Raw genomic sequence first — 21,735 nt, 5'->3', positions numbered from 1 at the left:
TCCCTAGAGACCTGGGCACCCTGTATGTAAGCCCTCCAAGCTACCTTTAGGCAATAAGGATGGCTCCTGGCTTGACCTCTGCCTGTGCCTCTTCCTTGGTGAGCTCCTAGCCACCTTTCAGTGGGAGATGAGATGAGCAAGTGCAGAGTTGTTGGTGCTTCAAGTGTGGGGTCTTCACATTTGATGTCTACCACCAGGAAAGGATACCTAGAGTCGTCTGCATCAAGGCTGGAGGGACTCAGGTCCTTCCAGACCAAGTTATAGTGGAGCCAGGCTCTCAGCTCTTCTTTCCCATCCATAGACTGCAGAGACAACTTCTCTATCTGGGAAGGACTTGGGATATAGGACAGGAGGGTTATATGAGGCTGATGCCCCTCTCCCCTTCCACATCCCTTCCCTTCCTGGGTCAGAGCCTCCTTTAGTGGGCACTGAACTGGGGGTGCATTTTGCCTAAGAATAGGAGGCCCCTGCCCCTTATTTGAGTGATAGGCAGGGGAGGGCAGGAGCACACCGAGGCAGCCAAAAGGGCCTCTGGCATGTGAAATATGTCAGGGCTTAATTAATTTAATTTGAGAGATTCCTTTTCAGAGTGTGAACAGTTGTCTCCCCAGAGACGTGTGCCTTCCCTGGCGCACTGGTGGGCGTCCTTGGGATCCGTGTGGAGGAGCTTTGCCTGTACCCTGTCGCCAGCCTCCCCCAGCACTGGGGAATCCTGACTACAGCCATGGCTTGGAAACACGGATGCCCAAGCTGTGGGGGCGGAGGCTGAGAGGTGAGGAGTGACTCGGGAGGCCGATTCAGCACTCACAGCTGTGTGGCTGCTGAGGAGAACATGAATACTTTGATGTCTACAACTTCAAAGTCTCCACAGCCCGGCTGAGAGAGAGGCATGCACCAAGCCAGTCTTCCTTTGAAGCTGCCCACTGGGTCTGAGCACCCCCAACCTGGGAGCCAAATTCCCTCCCCTGTGTGTACCCCAGGCATCCTGATCGCTCTGCCCACAAGCCTTGATTTCCAGCCTGCCATGATCTGTCATCAGGATCAGAAGAGGGGCCAGTCAGGGCTTGGGGGTGAGAAGATTGAAGGGCCTTCCTGGGCCAGCAGGCAGGCTCTAGAACTGTGGTTAAAGAGCCAGACTCTCTCTCAAGAGCAATGTCACTCTCAGGGGGCAGAGGGAGGGTCAATGTCTAGCAATCTGGAACCCTGAAACCCCACCAAACTTGGGTTCTGGAGAGTTAGGGACTTCTGGTGACTTGGGACACCCCCAGCTCAGTTCTGGGCAAGTCTGCTCTCCTACACTGCTCAACTTTGTGTGGTAAGAGGCCCTTCTACCTGGCAGCTGCATTGTGCTGTTTGTGTTGACAGCTGGTGGCTGTCAAGGATCTTCTCATGACCCCAAGCTTCTTATGTTCCTGCCCGTGCTGTCCCTGGACTGTCTCCCCAATGTGGTTGACTGTGGATAAACAACATGACCCCTCGGTCTTCTCTCGCTTTTTGACTGTCCCTTTGTTCAGGCATGGTAGACACCCTGAGCTTGGACTGATAGATAATGCTTGGGACAGTACCCAGCTGGAAACCTAGACTACTGATGCAATGGCAGGAGAATGAGGCCTGAAGTCCTGTGAACCTAGTTTCTGAGCATGTGACCCCAGGCCCTGAGCCCGCTTCCCCTTCTGAGAAAAAGAACAGAGTTTCATGATTAAAAGGAAGGTGTGTGTGAGCCTAGTTCTGGTTACACCGTGGCATTGCTGGGACATTCTGTCCTCCATGTCCAAGGCTGGCGGTAGTTCTCAGTGCCTCTGGCCACTGCGGGTATATTTGCTGGTGGCAGTCATATTGTAATGAGCAAAAAGGTCTTTGAATAAACCTTTGTGGAGACAGGACTGTGTGTTGTTATGTGTTAAGTGCATGTGAGCTGGGGCGTCATGTGTTAGCTCCCTGGGCCTCCACACAGAAGTCACTGTAAAAGGATGTGATCTCTCACACTACAGGGTAGGCAGGGCTGATTTTTGAAGAACTCCTAGTTTTTTTCCAGTGTTGGGGGTCACTGGTAGTCTTTGGTACCCCCAAACCCAGATACATCACATTGGGATATTGAATCAATGTACAAAGGCCTTTTACCAAAGCTGTCACCTATCCCCCATATTCCCCATTTGAGGCTTGGCACTCAAGATGGGTGCAGGCATCAGCAATGAGTACATGACAACCCTGTCTCCACCAAGTCTATCACCTCCATTCCCTCAAGACTGCCTCCCACTCTGGGTTCCCTAGCACCAGATGAGTCCCAGTGTAGGGCAAGAGTAGGGAGAGCCAGGCATGGAGGAGGTGCTCACAGGGGAGCTCCAGCTCACTCTCAGGACCCTGATCTCCAAGCAGGTAGCGGGGGAGTTGTGGAATCATGAGAAATGTGGCAGGATGAGGAACCCACTTACTAGAGTGGGAACCCAGCAGTGGGAACTTTGCCAGCATGTAAAAGGGAAGAGAGACGCAGAACTCCAAAAATCTTGGTATCCAGCAAGGGCAAGAAATGGCCAAGACCCTTGCCCTCTTCCAGTATCCATGCTGACTGCCAGTGTCCCTTATCCTTTGTCCCTGACCCTCTGTCCTGGCCTGAGGTGCCCAGGCATTGGTCGAGCTGGGATTAGTGAGCATTGTGTGTCCTTGCTACCCAGGGGGTGCTTTAGCTATGGGACTCCCAAGAGGGAGGATTCTGGGGTAGTGGTTATGGCTGGGGATGTGAAGGGGAGCTAAGCAGGCTGATGCTATTGAACCTTGCCTCCTGTCACTCAAGAATAGCTCAGCCTTGTCCCGGGAAGGGGCCTGGGAAGGGGAGGAGGTGAAAGAAAGTTTGATCTGGTCAGGGCATTGCTGCAGTGACTAGCTGCCCCCTATGGCTGCCTGCTGTCCTAGCATCATCTGGAGGCCTTTAGGGACTGAGTCTCCATCATTGTTGTATGACCGGTTACCCTGACATTGACTGGTCTAGGGTAGCAAACACCATCATTTCTTGGTCCGTGGTGTTAGGAACTTGGGGCAGCTTAGCAGTGGCATTGACCTAGCTGCAGTCCAAGCTTAGCTGTGGTCATGGCTTAGCTGTAGTCATGGCTTATCTGTAGCCCTACTTTAGCTGTGGTCCTGGCGCACAGGTTCAGCTGGGATGTTGTTGGGAGGTGAAGTCCACTCCCTCCATTGCTCAGGGCCAGAGAACTGTTGTATAAAGACCTCAGCCCTCCACAGGAGGGTCTCTAGAGAGCAGCACCCTAATGGTGGCCATGTTTCTGGGGCCCATGGCCTGGAGTGGGGCCTGTGTGCGGTGTGGCCCCAACAGGCTGGCTCATTGGGGGCTTGGAAAGGTCTGCTGGAACAGTGACTGAGTGGATGGAAGAGCTGAGACCAGAAAGGTTGACCCATAGGGCAGCTGTGGCTACCTATGCCCAAGGGGCTTGTCTCCTCAACCTGTCCTATCAGCATGGTGACCAGGGAGCTGGGTGGCTGCTGCCTCCTGACCTTCCTCTCCAACTCTAGGCTCGGCGTTTTTCAGGAAAACATGGGAACCCAGTCCGCTCTGTGTACCAGTGCCCTGCCCTGGTGTGTGTGTGTGTGTGTGTGTGTGTGTGTGTGTGTGTGTGCGCGTGTGTGTGTGTGCGTGTGTGTGTTGGGAGTGTGATCTTCAGTCATAGCTGAGACCACCATGAGGCTGCTAGTGGTGCCTGCTCTCTGGGAAGAGCCTGCAGAGTTCTCTCAGGATGGCCAAGGGCAACTGTGAGCTGGCAGGGATCTTCATCTGCTGTCTGCTGTCACTGAGACTGTGCATGATGTAGAACATCTGCCCCCTTCTGTTGAGGGTGGGGACTCCATTTCTCAGGTGTCTGTCCTGCATCTTACCTACCAAGCACTCCCTCAAGGACTAACCTGCTGCTGTCATGGGCAGTCTGGCCAGGGCACATTGGACTCTGCATTGCAATCTATTTTCCCAGGATGAGGCCGCCCCCTGCCAAGCCCACACAGGCTGGCTGTGAGTCCCATCTGTCACCTCAGGGAAATGGGAGCCACTGCCCCTTCACACACCCACAGTGCTGCCTACAGAGAAGTGAAGGAAAATAGGTCATCGTGTGCTATAGTGGTTGCCCTAGGAGCTGAGCTTCCCAGGGTGGGTAGAGCCAGGGGTCTTAGGGTAAGGTGTACTTGGTTCCAGAGGCAGGTTAGTCATTTATAGGGGATGTCAGGTGACCTTTGAAACATTGTTCTTATGAGCACTAGTCTCAAGCCTAAGGTTGAGGCAGGTGGCCCCTGCTGGGCTCTACTTGAACTGGGGGTGGTGTACCCATCAATCAGCTGTCTGAGGTTAGCATTCAGGTACATCCTGCCTTGTGATAAACCTCACTCCTCAACAACTGCAGAGGGTACTGCTGCCAGCCACTCATGTGCTGCACCCAAGTGCTAACCAACGGCAGGACCCTGCCCACCCCTCAGGCTAAGCACCATTGCCCCCAGCCTACTGCATTCAGCACCAAGGACAGCAGTCCAGCGCAGTCCTTCCTGCACAGCCAGGAGGCTGCTCAACCTCGGCCTGCCCTCTCCATCCTCTGCCCTGGTGCTGCATCTGACCACTGACACTCTGCCCTGGGCAGAACTGATTCCTGTCCATCCTCTGAACCAACTCTGACTAGGACAGGAGTTGGCTGAAGTGGGTCCCCAGGGTGACCTCTAGGCAGATGAGCAACCTCATGGGTAGTCGTGGAAGGGTGGATGCACCCAAGTAGATGCAGACAGGTACCCAGAGGAGAGGTGCTTCCCCCACACCTGCTGTTCCTGAAGACCTGTGGAGAGGGGAGTCCACCAATGACAAGGCTCAGGGGAGGAGACTAGGCAGAGTGATGGCTTTCTGGGAGGATTGGGAAGGGGTGACTGGTTAGAGATGGGGTACGGGATAGGAGAGGAGGGAAAAGCACTTGACCCAAGTGTCATTGGACCTGGCTCCTGGGAGCCTCTGACTAAGATGCTGCCTTTCCTTTGTATTGATCCCATAGTTGTGGGACAGAGCTCATGGACTTAGCCTGATCTAGGCAGCTACTGTGACACCGGTGGCTTCTATATAGTCATACCCTGCACCTGAGCATCAGTGTACAAAGCTTTAAGAAGTCAGTATTGTGTGGAGTGACCTGGGAGTCTGTGGGAATCATGCCTCCCTGTCCAGCCTGTGTCTTTGGACTATGTGCTCCCAACAACAGGTGGCCACATGCATGTGCCATGCCTGGGAATACAGACTCTGGCCCTCGTGAACTCTGGGTCCTCACCGGCACATGGTAGGTAGTATGCTGTATCCTAGCTGGGCCTTCACCGAGGCCCACATGCAGCGAGCAGATGTGGCCTGTGTGCCTGTCGTGTCATTAGCAAGAGGGGAGGTAGAGCTGTGTAGGTGGGAAGGCCTGAGAAGATCCTGCGGGAAGGGCTGATGGTCTCTGTTCCTCTCAGGCTATTGCAGACAGCCATATCTTGGCTTTGTAAGGAGAGTGACTTAGGAAAACCAGCATCCTTCACAGAGTGTAGCTGGAGAGCTTGATCCTATGCCGAGATCTGTTGAGGTTCTGTATACCAGGAGACCCTGGGCCGCTGGGAGCTTGAGGACCTGAGAAACATGGATGCAGTTCATGTCTCCCTGATAAGAATCCTGGGGAGGCAGGGTGCCTTAGGGTTTCTATTGCTGTGAAGGGATGCCATGACCACAGCAACTCATAAAAGAAACCGTTTAATTGGGTGGCTTACAGTTTTTCAGTTCATTATCATCATGGTGGGACATTGTGGCAAACAAATAGACATGGTGCTGGAGAGGTAGCTGAGAATTCCGTATCTTTCACAGTCAACAGGAAGTAGTCTGTTTCACTCCTTGTAACTTGAGCAAAGGAAACTTCAAAGCATAGCCCCACAGTGACACACTTCCTCCAACAGGGTCACACCTCTTAATAGTACCACTCTCTTTGGGGGCCATTTTCTTTCAAATTGCCACATTCCACTCTCTGGCCTCCAAAGGCTTGTAGTTGCATCATAATGCAAAATGCATTCAGTACAACTTCAAAAATACCCATAGTCTATCACAGTCTCAACAGTGCTTTAAAGTTCAAAATCTCTTCTGAGATTTATGCAATCTCTTAGCTGTAATCCCCTATAAAATCAAAATCAAGCCGTGCATTGGTGGTACACCCCTTTAATCCTAGCACTGGGGAGGCAGAGGCAGATGAATCTCTGTGAGTTTGAGGCCAGCCTGGTCTACAGAGCGAGTTCCAGGACCGGCTCCAAAGCAATATGAGAAACCCTGTCTCAAAAAGCCCCCCTCCAAAAACCAAAACGAAACAAAACAAAACAGATCACATGCTTCCAACATATAATGGCATAGGATATACATTACCATTACAAAATTTAGGGAAGGAAGCATACTGGACCAAAGCAAGACTGAAAACCAGCTGGACAAACTCCAAACTCTACATCTCCAAGTGTGATGTCAAAATGCTCTTCGGATCTCTGACTCCTTTCAACGTCTTTCTCTTGGGCTGGTTCCACTCCCTGTTAGTAGCTCTCCTCAGCAGGAATCCCACAAATCTGGCATCTCTAACATCTCAGAGTCTCCAAGGAAATCCAGGCTTCAACTTCACAGCTTTTTACAGTAGCCTCTCTGGGCCTCCATTCAGGGACACCCCTGACACATGCCTGGCCCCAGCAGCTTTCCTTAGTTGTGGAGGCAAATTCCATAGCCCCTTTCTTCTATCCGTAACTCTAAAACCAGAACCATGTGGCCAAAGCTGCCAAGTTCTGCTGCTTACTGGGGCTGGAACATGGTCCCCTTGTTCATTTACATCTTCACCAACTTCCTGTTTTCAATGGCTTCCTTCACTGCCTAAGCACTTCCTGGTGGTCCTTTTCTCAAACTTTATATTTTGTAATTCACCCTGATCAGCTTGCTTCTTTCCATTGTAAATCTCCGTTAGAGTTACCACTAGTAACCACACAACAGAGCTTATAGTAGGCTGTTTTGATATTTCCTCTGCCAATGTAATTACTCCAGAACTCTTCACTGTAACCTCAAGCAGACTCTTCAGACATGAGCAAAAAGCAGCCACTTTCTTCACCAAAATATCACAAAACTGGTCTCCAAGCCAAATATTAACATTCTTCTCTGAAACCTTTTACCCAGGCACCCACAGTTCAGATCATACTCAGCACCACTGTCTTCTATGTTCTTATTAGCATGGCTTATGAAACAGCACTTAAAGCATTCAGCTGCTTTTCTAACCCACAGTCCCACGGTCCACATTCCTTCAAACAAAACCATGGTCAGGCCTATCACAGCAATGCATTCCCAGTCGGTGGTACCAGCTTCTGTCTTAGTTAGGGTTTCTATTGCTGTGAAGAGACACCATGACCATGACATCTCCTATAAAGGAAAACATTTAATGGGGGCTCTCTTACAGTTCAGAGGTTTCATCCATTATCATCATGGTTGGACATGGCGGTGAGCAGACAGACATGATGTTGGAGAGGTAGCTGGGAGTTCAATATTCAATATCTTGCATAGGCAACAGGAAGCGGTTTGTTTCATTGCGTGTAGCTTCAACAAAGGAGACCTCAAAGCCCAACCCCACAGTGACACACTTCCTCCAACAAGGTCATACCTACTCCAAAAAGGTCACAGCTAAATAGTGCCATTCCCTTGGGGGGCTGTTTTCTTTCAAACTACCACAGGGGGCATGTCACAGTCTTGAAGGTAGCACTGGGACCTTAACAAGCAGAAAGTTGTAGCCATATGCTTTTTCTAGGTGCCCTGACCCAATATAGAAAGATGGAGGGAAGAAATTGGCAATAGGTTATAAGTGGACTGTGGTTTCTAAGTTGACTTGATGCCTCTGCAGAAATACTGTGCTTGGGATCTAGTGGGTGTATGGTGCAGCCGTCAGCTCTGCCTGCTAGTCACTTTGAGGTAGACATCAGTTGTGAGACATGTAGGCACATGCTGCATCCATGGTTGGTACTGCTACCCAAATGGATATTCTGTCTATCTCTGGGCTGCTATCTCTACCCCTCCAACTCCATGTCCATTGCCTGAGGTACTAGGAGTTACAGAAGGTCCCTCCCCAATGCTGACATTGTCACTTAACTAGGATACACTGCCCAAACCATAGAGCAGCAGCCCATCCTGGTGGCTGTCACTGCAGAGTGGAAAGTGTTCTCTGACCTTTGCACTCATAGTTCCCAGGGCTCAGAGAACCCCACTTGGGGTTTCCAGAAGGATCATGACCTCTAAGAGAGTCCAGCAATGGCAGGGCAGGGCAGTGGACCATAGTCTGTGTCCAGTACCCCTGGGCACTTGGTCATCAACCAAGGACTCTTACAGATTCATAGGGAGCCACGTCTGCCTCCCAAATGGTGGCCTCATCCTTTTCCATCTCCACTGCCCAAAGTTATCCCTGGGCTATCCTTGGAGATCACCTGGCTTGATCCACAATTAGGCTCATTCCTTCCTCTCCCCGACTGAAGCAGTGATTCTGTGGGGTCATTGGAGTCCAGAGGGCAGAGCAGCATGTCAAGCTGCTACTCCACACCACCTAGGAAATGCCCAGCCCACATCATAGTGTCTTGCCCCAGTTCTGTTTAGCTGGTTGGAGGACAGGTGTATTTGGAAGGTCATCCTGTTGCCCTCACTCTGGCACAGTCCTTAGTCTCTGCCTCTAGTGAGGTTCAGAAGTGCTCAGAACCCAGTCACTCTATAATTGCTGGGCAGCTGGGAGCCCAGTCAGGGCCTGCCTAATGCCTGACTTGACCAGCTACAGTTGCATACCTGCCTACCTCCCCTGATTCTCTAGTCAGGCTCAGAAGCCCCAGGTGCCTGTGGGTGGGAGTAGCCCTAGAAGGGCCTGGGGCCCTCACACTCATGTCAGAGTCACCTCTGGAAGTCTGGGGGCCCTCCTTAGAGGCATGGAAGCCCCAGTCCCTTTGAACCTGCTGCTGCCCCATACAGAAGTCGTGCACAGTCGGAGCTGGTGACTTCTCATGATACCAGCTCAGCTCCACCCTGGCAAGGCCCCCTGTAATTATCTGTGACATGGTATACTTTCCCTTTCTATGTGAGGCTGCATCTGTGTGAAGACAATAATTAGAGATAAATTTACAATTGGAAAATTGGCCCCAGTGAGTTAGAGGGCTGGGTAATGAGGGGTGATTGTGGGCTTTCCGCCAGAAAGCCTCCTGTCCCTGAGGCTGTAGGCAAAACAACAGAGCTCCTGAAGGCATACTCCCTACTCATTGCAACAGGGAAGGGGCAGATGTTCATAACCCAGACATCTAACCTCAGAAGATCCCTATGTGCCCCTATTCCTAAGGCAGGACCCCATTTCCCTATACGGAAACATGGAAGAAGGGTCCTAAAGTATCAGGGGGTCTTTACTAAAGAGAAGCATTGCACTGCTGGGTTATGCAAGGTATGTAGGAATATTCAGGGTGCAGTGACGGGAAATGGGCTTGCTGTGCATACTGGAAGCAGGCGGAAGAAGGTGAAGGGAGGGGTCCAGGATGGCTCTCCTGTACCCTAGCCATACTGCATCTAGAGCTGCTCACTGTGTCACTCATTCCTGAGCAGGGGTCATGATTTCTTACTCCCAGAAAGCCCCTAGAGAAGGCTTGGGGTCAGGGGTACCTTGTTCTTGTGGCCCTCTGTCCTTTTGGCTTTTGAAAAGTCAGCTGGGTAGATGCCATAACCCAAGTCCCCACACACACCTCTAAGGTGGGGCCTGATACATAGCTATGCTCGGCAGACTCAGGAAGTCACACTGGATAGAGAAAACAGCATTGTTCCCTGCCTTCTTTCTCTCTTCAAGACAGGGCTTCTCTGTGTAGCTTTGTAGGCCAGACTGGCCTTGAACTCAGAGATCCACCTGGTTCTGCCTCCCAAGTGCTGAGATTAAAGGTGTGTACCACCACTGCCCAGCTAGCACTGTCTTCTTAATATTTGATGCCCGCTCCAGTTTAGTACCATGTCCCCCCAGTTCCTGAGGCAGAACAATAATTTTCTACATGCGTCTCATGGTGCCTGCTATCTGACTGGAGAGTGTGTGTGAGTGCATGCATGTGGGATTGAGTGTGGGGTATGTGTGCATATTCATGTGATGGTGAGTACATGGGGCATGCAAATGGGTAAGATGTGAATGCTCTGCTGTATGGGCATATACATGGGAGGTTGACATATATATGCCACAAGCTTGTGAGGGTGACTATGTGGGCATGTACATAGTATGTAAGTGGATATGCATAGTGCATTGTGGTGGGGGTGGGTGTATACATGGCCATATAAGGGTGAGTTTGCCTGTAGTGTGAACACAAGAGTGAGGAGATGAGGCATGTGCCATCTCTGCCAGGGTCCAGCATGTCCGTGAGGTCAGTTGGTGAGCATCTCATGCTATAACTGCACTGTTGCTTAAATGGCTACTTGGTATGCTTGCCAGTTGCATTGTGATGACATATGGAACTCTTCCTGTTGAGACTCCAATGTTCCCCGTTCCTTACATGTGTCAGCTGAAAGACTGAACCTACCTGCCTAGAACACATTTGAGGATGCCTGCCATGCTCCTTCCTACCCGTCAGCTCTGCCCTTATTCCATCCTTGGGCAGAACATGACTTTTTGTCCTCTGAGATCTCCTGAGGGGACACATTGTTTCTGGGTCACTGTCATCTCCTGCTTTGCCCTTGTGGCCTTGTCCTTCCACAAGTGGGCCTGCTACGTTTGCAGGAACCCTTCCCCCTGGGGCAGGAGGCTTTTATCACTTGTTATACTGTCCATCCCCGTTTCTCGTATGCTTATAGTCTTGTTTTGAGAAATGGATAGTTTTACCAAGTCTTAAGTACCTTCTGACCAAGTGCAAATGACCTCATGTCTTGGTGCCTTGGCCAAGGCCACAGCTCGTGTAGTGACTGAATTATAGATAGCAGGTTATCAGTACCCTTGCCCTCCTGGCCAGTGTTCTTTCTCCCCAATCTGAGCTGGAATCACAGGTATTCATGCTGATCAAAGACAGCCAGCAGGAGGTACCAGAGCCTGTGCCAACCCTCAGAGATGGCTTCCTTGGCTAAGGTATACCCCATGACCACCTCCTACCCTGGGCTCTCACATAGCAGCCTGGGCTTTCGCCCATCATGAGAACTCAGCTCTGCACTTAGATACACAGAACTCAGCTCCAACTGGGTTTCAAAACCATACATCTGTTGAACCTTACTCAAAACATGAACTATCTTTCTATACATTTATCTGCTTTGTGATCGTTTTTGCCTATTTGTATAATACTGTCATGTGTGTGTACATAGATGTGCACATACACACAAATGACTGTCTGTGTGCATGGTGTATGTGTTTTCTTACCAGTTTGCAAGAGCCCTTTGATTGGCTGGGAAATTAATCTTTTGTGGAGAAGGGGGATAACTAACTGCCCGTGTCAGCAATGCTTCCTCTAACCCTACCCCACCTTTTCACTGCTTTTGCCCTGCATTGCTCTCATGTCTCCTGCTGTGGCTCACTCTGTCGGGACAGTATCTGGACACACCCTGAGTAGGAAAGTGCAGTCTCTGCCTCATGGCTGCTGATCTTGGTCTCGCTTTGCTTTCCACTGACCATCGTGGGTCCTCCTATCTCCTCCAGCCTGCCTAGCATCCATATGTCTCATGGGTCTCTTCCAGCTCTACACACCAGTCTCAAGATAGGTAGACTCCTCCGTGAGGAGCATGTCTAGAGACTGGGCCTGACAGGGCTCTGGGGATTGGGTACAAGACACTATCCCTACAGAAGTCTGCCAGTGAAGGGTCTTGAGTAAGACTGTTAGATGGAAGAGTGGCTCTGGACTCAGAGCTTGTTGCCTCTTCCACTGGGGTGTGCTTGGCCTGAAGGAAGGGCTCTTGTGGCTTTGGAGAGGGGCAATATCACAAGAAGACCTCAGGTTTCAGGAGGAATCTGGTTTTGGTGCAACAAGCCACTTTTCCATGGAGGCCTTCTGATCAGTGAGCAAGGTGGTCAATGGCCAAGATCTGACAGGCTTGGGAATTGCAAGTCAGGACGCAGAGCTCCCAAGTTAGGATGTGATCACTCTATCTGTGGTTGGGATGATGCAGTGCTGGGGCTAGAGTCTGGCCTCTCTCCTACAGGCCTGGTGAAGCTGGGGATCCACTGTGTCACCTGCCAGAAAGTCGCCATCAAAATTGTCAACCGCGAGAAGCTCAGTGAGTCGGTGCTGATGAAGGTGAGGCAGTGGGCTGAGGCAGAAGGCTCCACCTGGAGGGATAGACTTAGGTATCTGGGACTAACATGGGTGGTCTCTGCCCTACTCCTAACCCCAGTTGAACCCATGGGATCCTGCCCATTCCTGCCAGAGGAACAGCAGATTAGCTCCTGGCTAGTCCAACCTCATGAAGGGTTCCACTTGTCTTGACTATGTCAGCCTGGAGAACAGCCCCAAAGTGGACAGTGGTGGTGCTGGGTCGACATGCTGGAACAGCAGGCTGGGCCTCAGTTCTCTGATTGGAATGAAGAAGTGCCCTTTGCCTCTGAGACCCCTCTTGCCAGGACCAGGCTATTCTGAAGAGGGCTGGATAGGCTCTAGCTTCTGATGTGGAAAAGCTGAGAGAGCTGAGAGGGTGGCAGTTGTAAGAGAAGACAACAGCTTAGGTGGAGTGGAGGACTTTTGGCATTGGTGAACTGAGCAGTTTTGAACTGGAGACACATTGGATGGGTATATTCCATGGTGCAGGGGCCCCAAGATAAAGGGCAGGGTTTTGGTACTGTGGGCATTGTACACATGGGACCTTATAGGGGTTAAAGACTTTGGGGACAGAGAGGCTTATGAGAGGTGAGAGCCTAATGGTAGCTTTTCACTGGCATTGCCTGTGGGGCCAGGGTATCTGTGGGCAGAGCTATGCTCATCAGAGTTCTAGACTTCAGCTCAGAAACAGACCTGGGGGAGGCACTACAACAGGCTCCACCTTCACTTTCAAGAATGATGACAGCTTGGAGCCTGTAGAAGAAGGCTGTGATCTTCTACAGGGCCTGCCACACAGTTCCACACCCTGCACATGCATGCCTGTGCACACAAGCAATCCCCTACATGTACACAGTATAGCAAGCACACTCACCTGCAGCACTGTCCTGGTTCCCACTGCCAACTTATGTAGAACCCCTTCCCGAGGCACTTGTCCTGGCATCTGCTCTTCCTTGGCCTCCTGGGATAGCAAGGTCCAAGCTGCAGAGATCCCTTCTCTCCAGCTCAGCCCAAATCCAACTCATAACCCTAGGAGACAATACATGTAGGCCACTGGAGGGTCTGTTTGAGTGGGCTGTTGTTGGCTGCAGAACAGTGACATGGTGTCTCTGCAGGTGGAGCGAGAGATTGCCATCCTGAAGCTCATCGAGCATCCACATGTCCTGAAGCTGCATGACGTCTATGAAAACAAAAAATATTTGTAGGTATTGCTGGGCCTGGAGAGCTGGGGAGGCTGGGGTGGGTGGCTGCAGAGGCCCAGGCTGCTCTTGTTCTTAGAGAGCTGGCTGTGCCAGTGTTGCCATCCAACTGAGGAGGGGCTCTCAGCCCTAGCCACAGTAGCCGCCGTTTCATTACCAGACCTGTGGCTGGTGCTCCTGGGGATCTCCAGGCTGTTGAACTTGAGGCCAGCAATGAGAAGAGCTGCCCTGGAGGAAGATTTGGGTCTAGGGCCAGTAAAGCTTGTTCCTGCCTAATACTGTCCCCTACTGAATAGCCCCTCTGTGGAGAAACATCAGTCTTCCAGCTCCTACTGCCCCACAAGGCCCAGGCTCAGTGAGACAGCCTGGGAAGAGAGTGGAGCTGTAGCTTGCCAGGACCATTAGGAGGCCAGCAAGCAGGGCCATGAGTGAAGCGGATGGGGCACTGCACGGAGGGTGGGACTGTGACTAAATACCTGGCCGGAAGCAGCTTGGGCGAAGAACTTATGCTGGCCCTTTTAAGAGCTGAGGCTGTGTGGTGGGGGTGGGAAGCAGTGAGCTGCGCATCAGCCTCCACAAGCCTAGGGGCTGGGCACTCGATAGTCCTGGACCTCCATGACTGTCAGGAGAGAACTGGGCGGAGCTCTGCTGAGACAGTGCTGAGCCTCTACCACTGTGTCCCCAAATGCTGGTCCCACTTCCTTGGCTCCCCAACTCCTGTCAGCAGGTCCCCACCCCAGCCTGGATTCCTGTCAAAGTACCACTGGTCCCTGTCACCAAGTAAGATGGCTCCCATCTACAACCCTAGCTGCCCTTTGTTCCCACCCTTAGAAGCCTTGCTTTCCCCAAGGGTTTGTTCAGTCTGAGCCCATCAGACTGCATCCCCTGCCTCTCCTTAGTCTCTTCCTGAGTCCTATTATACAGCTAAGATTCTAGGGGACTGAGACATAATCCTCCAGTTACCCATACCCCTCCCCAGAAGCCAGTCCCCTCTGGTTCTGCAGTATAGTAATGACCCCAAGGGACCGATACAAACTGGGCAGAGAGGAGATGGCAGGCCTGCTGGATCAGCCTCACTACATTCTGTGATTTCCACCCCTGATCCTCTGCCCAGCTACAGGGGGGCTGTAAGATCTTTCTGGGACCCAGCTGCCTGGTGTGAGAGCCACCAGGAGCCATAGCAGGTGTCCTACATGGGTCTTCCTTGGGGCCTTGCTCTGGGCCCTGCACTGGGCTTCTCTGACTAGGCAGCAGGAGGTCAGGCAGGGGCTATGCACCAGGCCACAGTGCTGGCACTGATGCTCCCCCACCCCGTCCCACAGATACCTGGTGCTAGAACACGTGTCTGGGGGGGAGCTGTTTGACTACCTGGTGAAGAAGGGACGGCTGACCCCCAAGGAGGCCCGCAAGTTCTTCCGGCAAATCATCTCTGCACTGGACTTCTGCCACAGCCACTCGATATGGTGCGAGCCAGGCCAGACTGGGTCAGGCCTGCATCTCAAGAGGGCAGTGGGGTTCCTATGGGCTTCATCTAGGAGGTGTTGAAAGGCTGCCTGGGGCCCACCCAGGTTTCATCCCTATGGAGGGCAGGAGGACACCTCATCCCTGTCACCCAGGCCGGGAAGACCACTTAGAGTTAGCTGCCAGTGTGCTACCTCCTGAGGTTGTCACTGTCCTGTCCCACTAGCAGGAGTTCGGAAAGGGGAGCAGGCCCTATGCAGGAGTTGCAGTGGGGAAGTGGGAGCAGGGCCACATTTAGGCTCACCTGGGTCTTACTCCCCAGCCATAGAGACTTGAAGCCAGAGAACCTGTTGCTGGATGAGAGGAACAACATCCGTATTGCAGACTTTGGCATGGCATCCCTGCAGGTGGGAGACAGCCTGCTGGAGACAAGCTGCGGGTGAGTGACTGGTGACCCCACAGGCCCCAGACACCACAGCCATTGCTGCCCAGAGTGGACAAGCTTTGAAACTGGCCTATGGCTGCAGAGCTGCAGGACATTTTGGGGGGAAGCCCAAGGCCTTTCTCTCCCAGCACTAGAGCTGGACTGAGGGCAGAAAGCAGGACCCCTGTTCTTGTAGTAGGCATGTGGGGCCCCTTTGTCTGGCACCAGCATCTTCTTTTGGTGGTGGGATCTGGGAGACCATTTCATTGGGCCTTCTCTCCTGGGTCTGGATAGATAGGCAAGCAGGCCTGAGCACCGTAGTTCCCTGGCTCCAGACCTCCATGTCCTACTAGAGCATACTGGATATTTAGGTTGGGGAGACTTGGTCTCAAAGCCATTCATCCTCCTGGGGCTGGCCCAGTCATGGCCTGTAGACCTCACATGCAGGCTTCCTAGGGCAGGATTCAGGTGGAGAAAGCGGCAGGGAGGGTGTAAAGATCTGGGCTGTGCACCCTGGCCTCCTGCCCCCTGACCTGCTGTTTTGCCCTTAGATCCCCACACTATGCCTGTCCGGAAGTGATTCGGGTAAGCAGCCACCGGGGTCCTTGTGGTGGAAGGGCCCCTTATCCTGTTACTGCTGGGCTAGTCACAGCTCAGCTGCCTTCCCTCAGACCCACTCCCCCACCAGACACCCCACCCTGCATCCTGCCAACACCTGGCACTGCCCTCCTCCCACAGGGTGAGAAGTATGATGGCCGCAAGGCAGATGTGTGGAGCTGCGGTGTGATCCTGTTCGCCCTGCTGGTGGTGAGCCCCATCCTCCTCTCCTTCTTCTTCCATCCCCTGCCCCTGCTCCCCACACCCTCTCCCTTCCCTCCTCTTATCCTACCTACCCATGATGAGTGCTGTCCTGCTTACCCACAGGGGGCTCTGCCTTTCGACGATGACAACCTGCGGCAGTTGCTGGAGAAGGTCAAGCGTGGCGTGTTCCACATGCCACACTTTATCCCGCCAGACTGCCAGAGTCTCCTGCGCGGCATGATTGAGGTGGACGCAGCTCGGCGCCTCACGGTGCGTCCTGCCACCCCTCTGCCCTAGCCAGAACTTGGGTGTCTATGGGGAGTCAGGCCCTTCTGCATTCCTGCTGTCCCTTCTTCACCATCATTTGGACCTGTCCGTTCCCCAGAGAGCCCTGTACTGGTGGGGCCAGGCTTCCATCTCTAGCACTTGCTCCTCAGCACTTTAGGGAGAAAATGTCTCTGGGAGTGGGACTTCCCACCTGTGCCTGTGTGTGTACTGCAGGCACACCACATGCACAGGGATGTGAGTCTATGTCATGCCAGGTGGGTGTGCTCAAGTGTGGATCCGTGTTTGACGGCATGTATGCCTGGATATGTGCGGGGAGAGTGTGTACCCAGCTGTGTGTGAGACTGTGCAGAGCTACATATAGGGTAAGTGCCCATGTGTTACACATATATTTGTGTGGATCTAGGTGTGTATTGGGGGGGCTGTATGCCCAGCTGTATGCAATGTGAGTCCTCAGGTATGTATCACCTGTACACAGCAGTTTGTGGCTATAGATGTGCATAGGTGTGTGTATGTGGCTGTGCCCAGCTGCATGTAAGGTGAGTGCCTGTGTGTATGGTTCAGGTGAGCCTTGGAGTCTGCTCGCCTTCACTGCTATCCCGACCCTCTGACGTACTTGTGGAATGCCTCTTGACAATGTGAGCCTCACAGCTCCATCAGCTGTGGGTGGGCAAAGGCATGAGGAAAGCCCTAGCATTTGGTTTTGAGCCACAAAGTATCTGCCCATGTAAAGGAAGCAAGATGCCAAATGGACTGGCCTTTTCTAGAAGCACTATCTTCTGCCCCCTCCCATAAAGCAAGTTATCCCATCTCTGAGTCAGGATGGAGAGAAAGGTGTAGTGGGCTACCTTAGCCTCCTGCCCGCACCTGCACCCAGCCCCTCCCAGCCGCCTGGCTTTGCCTCCTGGACTGGTTTCTCACTCATGCCCTCCGATCTAGGAGGGCCCAACCAGGCAGGACAGGTGTCCCAGGGTGCTGCTCGCTTCCTTGCCTCTCTTCTCGATAGACCCCTGTCCCCCAGCCTCTCCTTCCCTGGCTTCATTTCCTCTGCATCTGGGGTGGGGCAGGGATATGGGTGCTGGCCTGGGCCTCTGGGAATGCAGCCCCTGCCCTGCCTTCTCCTATTCTCCCGCTCTGGCCCCCTACCTCCTAACGTGGGCTCCCCCTGGTACTAACCCCCTGTTTCTCTTTCCTTGTAGCTAGAGCACATTCAGAAACACATATGGTATATGTAAGTAGCTTCTATGCCCACTAACGCCTGCTTTGCCTGTTGCTGTGGCCTGCAGGGCCTGCTAGGAAGGGGGGAGGGTGCCAGCCAGCTCGGGGCTGCCCTAGCCTCACTCTCCACCTCCCTGAGCGGCTGTTGCAGAATACAGGAGGTCTGCAGGGCTGGGTGCAGGGACAGCAGCAGGACTTGGGCTCACTTGAGGGTGGACCTCCCACCTTCCTGGCCACCTCAGGGTGGGTGGAATGGTTTCAGGATGGGCCAGAAATGAGTGACTGCTGCTGGATGCCCTGTCGTCCACAGAGGTGGCAAGAATGAGCCAGAGCCGGAACAGCCCATCCCACGCAAGGTTCAGATCCGCTCACTCCCCAGCCTGGAAGACATCGACCCTGATGTGCTGGATAGCATGCATTCACTGGGCTGCTTCCGAGACCGCAACAAGCTGCTGCAGGACCTGCTATCTGAGGAGTATGTTGGAGTTGGGGTGGGGCTGGTTTAGCCACTTGGCTCCAATCCCCAAGCTCTAGCTGCTCTAGGGAGCCCCCTTATTGCCCACTGTGGGCCCTCCAAGGCAGGTAGCCACAGCCAGAGTCACTGCAGGGCCACTGTCAGGTACTCGATGTCACTATATGCCCACCCTCTTGACACCTCTCACCTGCTGCAGGGAGAATCAGGAAAAGATGATCTATTTCCTCCTCCTGGACCGGAAAGAACGGTATCCCAGCCATGAGGATGAGGACCTGCCTCCCAGGAATGAGATAGGTACAAAGCTTCCAGCTCACCCTGTGCCCACTATTCATAGCTTTTGGTCCAGTCTGACCCCAGTCTACACACAGACCCTCCCCGGAAGCGTGTGGACTCCCCGATGCTGAACCGGCATGGCAAGCGGCGACCTGAGCGCAAGTCCATGGAGGTGCTCAGTGTGACAGATGGTGGCTCCCCGGTGCCTGCACGGAGAGCCATTGAGATGGCCCAGCATGGCCAGAGGTATGTGCCTGCCCTGGGAGCCCAAGCCTCCCTCCTGTTGCCCTAGCCAGGACAGCATCAAGTTCTTAGCCTACTACCCTTAATCTGGCCTTGCTTGTCTCTGCTCACTATCTCTGGGATCTGAACTGAGGCCACTAGACTGGGCTGGAGTTCACTGTGCTAAGCATGCGGGCTGGCTGCATGGGCTGAGCTGGGCTGCACTGGACTGAGCTGACTAAGCTGGGCTGGACTGGACTGTATTGGACTAGGTTAGGCTGAGCTGGACTGTATTCAGCTGATCTGGGTTGGGCTGGACTGAACTCAATTGGACCGGGCTGAAATGGGCTGGACTGTTTTGAAATGGACTGGGGTAAGCTGGGGTGGACTAGACTGAACTATGCTGGCCTGGACTAAGCTAGGCTGAGATAGATTGAACTAGTCTGCTCTGGTCTGAGCTGGGCTGTCCTAAACTAAACTGGACTGGCTGATCTGATCCGGACTGGGACTGAGCTGTGCTAGACTGGAATGAACTGGTCTATACTGAGTCAGCCTGGACTGAGCTGGTCTGGCCTGTCTGTACTAAGCTGGGCAGTCCTGGGCTGGGTTGAGTTGAGCATGACTGAGCTAGACTGGACTAGACTAAATTGAACTAGGCTGAGCTAAGCTGGGATGGACTGGATGGGCTGTACCTGGCTGGTCTGTTCTTGTTTGAGCTGGGCTGTGATATGGTGCAGCTATGTTCAGAGCTCCTTGCTCAGCAGGCTTGTCCCTCCCTGGTGCTTGGCTGTCTCTCATCTGTATTGAGCTGGGCTATGGTGTGGTAGAACTTTGTTCAGAGCCCCTGGCCTAGCAGGTGTGTCCTTCCCTAGTGGCCAGTAGCAGTGTTGTGGGCAGGATGTACAGTTCAGGAAAGTGATGAGTAGGAGGGTACTTAGAGTCTGCAAAGCCTGCCCTGGCTGAGTGGAGCTCCCTAACAACCAGGGTTTTGGTCATCTGTGAACATAGAGCTGGGAGGTCCCACAGGCCCTACCAGCAGAGGGCAGCACTGTACTCTGTACACAGCACTCACTGCTCGCTTCTCCTGCTGGGAACTGGAGTGCTGAAGTGGGCCAGGTCTGCCTCTGAATTTGTCAGGTACTGAGAGCTCTGAGGTGACTAGGTAGTCATCAAGATACTACTTCCTCTGCCTTGACTCTAGTGTACTGGTATTCCTGCCCCACTAAGTGCTCCCCGTGGATCTGGGCTGATTCATGCTCCAGCCTCAAAGTTTCAGTCCTTGAGGAACTTCTTCTAGCTTTCCAGCCAGCCATGGTCCATAGTCCCTCAACTTCTGGCAGCAAGGTGGGACAGCAAGGGTCCCACTTGGCCATGTTCTCACATAGCCCTTCTCTGGGATTCTGCCTCTTGTGGACATGTTTCATCAGGACTCTCCCAGTAGCTCTAGTGCATACCATCTACTCAAAAGATGGTTGCCTCTCCCTGGCCTCCCTTGAACCCCAAATGGTAGCTGGGGGCCAGCATCTAAAGCCTGAGTGAGCGTCCCTGGCTTCTAATACACCTTCTAGGCTTAGGTGCTACAGGGTGGGCCCATCAGTGGGGTGGTGGCTGTCTCCAGGGGAATCTGGAAGGCCTTTTGCCCTGGTACATCCAGCCTGCTTCTGCTCTGGTTTTGCCACTTGACACTGGGCTCTGATGGGACCTCTGGTTGGAACAAGGGATCCTGTGGCTGGCGGTGAGTCTCGACATCTCTAAGCTTGGCTGCCTCCCTACCCAGAAGGTCACCCAGGGCAGGCTGTGCTGTGGCTCCTGTCCCCTTCCTCTCTCTTCATCTTCGTACAGTGGCCTGGGGTTGGCGGGCCATGCTTGGAGGGCTTGCTCGGTGTGACCAGGCAGCTGACCTGCGTGCGTATGGCCAGGGCAGTAACTCTGTTTTCTCGCTTTGTTCCTGCTATAGTAAAGCAGTGTTCAGTAAAAGCCTGGATATCGCTGAAGCCCATCCCCAATTCAGCAAAGAAGACAGGTATACACCCTGCCCATCCATCCTGTCCTCCCAGCCCCAGATGCAGAACTCCTGCCTGAGCCAGGCAGACAGAGGCGGGCCTGGAGGCAGGGTTTAATGACAAGACACTTCCACCTCTCCTTTCTGGGAATGGAACCATCCAGCAGGTCAGGGAAGAGCCTGGCGAGCTATGAGGAGACAAGGAGGGGTGGGGTTGCTGGGGCAAGGCCCATGGCCAGCCCATGGCAAAGGGCCACATAATACAGGTTTGCATAGAGCCTGGACAGGTGCTCGACCCTGCACCCTGAACACACCTGCTTTATGGTTATAGGCCTACTACCCCTGCCACTCTTTTGTTCAGGTGGCCTTGGGTACTATTGCCCCAAGGGCTAGCCAGTTTTGTGTCCCATGCCCCGGCAGGTGACAGCAGGCCAGTAACGTCTGCTGCCCACTCATGCTGCTGATTAGCTGGACCACATCCTGTTGAGCAGCTGTGCACTGCCCCTGTACCTGCCTGTGTCCCTTCCTGCTTGCCTCTTGCCCATTTGGCTGTCCTCGGGGCTGGAGTCATCTTTCCTACTTCGGACAAACTGCAGCTCAACTCCAGCATTGCTAGAACGAAGAGAGGTTGATATGGCTCCCATGCTTACGTCTCAGCTTCCCTTCTTCTTCCCTTGTTCCCAGCAATGTGCTCCTATCTGGCATGGTGGGTTCAAAGGCCTAGGTCTCACTGCTTGTGACTGCATCCCCTCTCCCATCTCCTGGTATGGCCATCTCCATCTTCTCAGGGCCTGGCTCCTAGTTGTACACCTAGACCTTTGTCCCACTGGGAAGCCCTGGTATCAACCACTTTGACTCAGGCATGCTGCCCTGACCATGGGTCTCCATTGTTTCTTGGGCTCCTTTAGCAGTGGGTAGAAAGATTTGGAGGTCATGGTCACAGGGCTCTGGTCGCAGGTGCTCTAGGAGCTGGCAAGGAACCAGTAGAGATTGGAGTTGCCCAGGTAGGAACCAGAGACCCTCTGTATACAGTCTGGCTCATGCTGCACAGTGCAAGCTGGTCTAGTGCTCTTCTGTTCTCTTTTCT

At 53.3% G+C, this 21,735-nt stretch overlaps 1 protein-coding gene across 17 annotated transcripts in view; it reads left to right on the top strand.

Annotated features, from left to right (window-relative positions):
* The window catches only part of Brsk2 (BR serine/threonine kinase 2), a 53,298-nt gene that overhangs the window by 18,932 nt on the left and 12,631 nt on the right, over positions 1–21,735 (top strand). For 11 of the 17 annotated variants that reach the window (XR_005879048.1, XR_002382903.2, XM_021227651.2 and 8 more), the window contains exons 2-13: positions 12,179–12,273; positions 13,404–13,489; positions 14,810–14,950; positions 15,271–15,387; positions 15,924–15,957; positions 16,111–16,179; positions 16,297–16,443; positions 17,658–17,689; positions 17,987–18,151; positions 18,348–18,445; positions 18,520–18,670; positions 20,604–20,669. Coding sequence is in view for 15 of the 17 variants with exons in the window: in XM_021227651.2 (XP_021083310.1) it covers positions 12,179–12,273; positions 13,404–13,489; positions 14,810–14,950; positions 15,271–15,387; positions 15,924–15,957; positions 16,111–16,179; positions 16,297–16,443; positions 17,658–17,689; positions 17,987–18,151; positions 18,348–18,445; positions 18,520–18,670; positions 20,604–20,669 (1,201 nt within the window). In the remaining 2 variants the exon portion in view is untranslated. Of the gene's footprint in view, positions 1–12,178; positions 12,274–13,403; positions 13,494–14,809; positions 14,951–15,270; positions 15,388–15,923; positions 15,958–16,110; positions 16,180–16,296; positions 16,444–17,657; positions 17,690–17,986; positions 18,152–18,347; positions 18,446–18,519; positions 18,671–20,603; positions 20,670–21,735 lie in introns of those variants that run through there. The other 6 variants (XM_005064186.4, XM_005064185.4, XM_005064189.4 and 3 more) reach the window with 2 other exon arrangements.

The sequence above is a fragment of the Mesocricetus auratus genome, unplaced genomic scaffold, assembly GCF_017639785.1.
Source record: "Mesocricetus auratus isolate SY011 unplaced genomic scaffold, BCM_Maur_2.0 Super-Scaffold_4256, whole genome shotgun sequence".
NCBI lineage: Eukaryota > Metazoa > Chordata > Mammalia > Rodentia > Cricetidae > Mesocricetus > Mesocricetus auratus.
The sequence above is the reverse complement of the archived record's forward strand: the minus strand, read 5'-3'. Positions and strand labels throughout refer to the sequence as shown.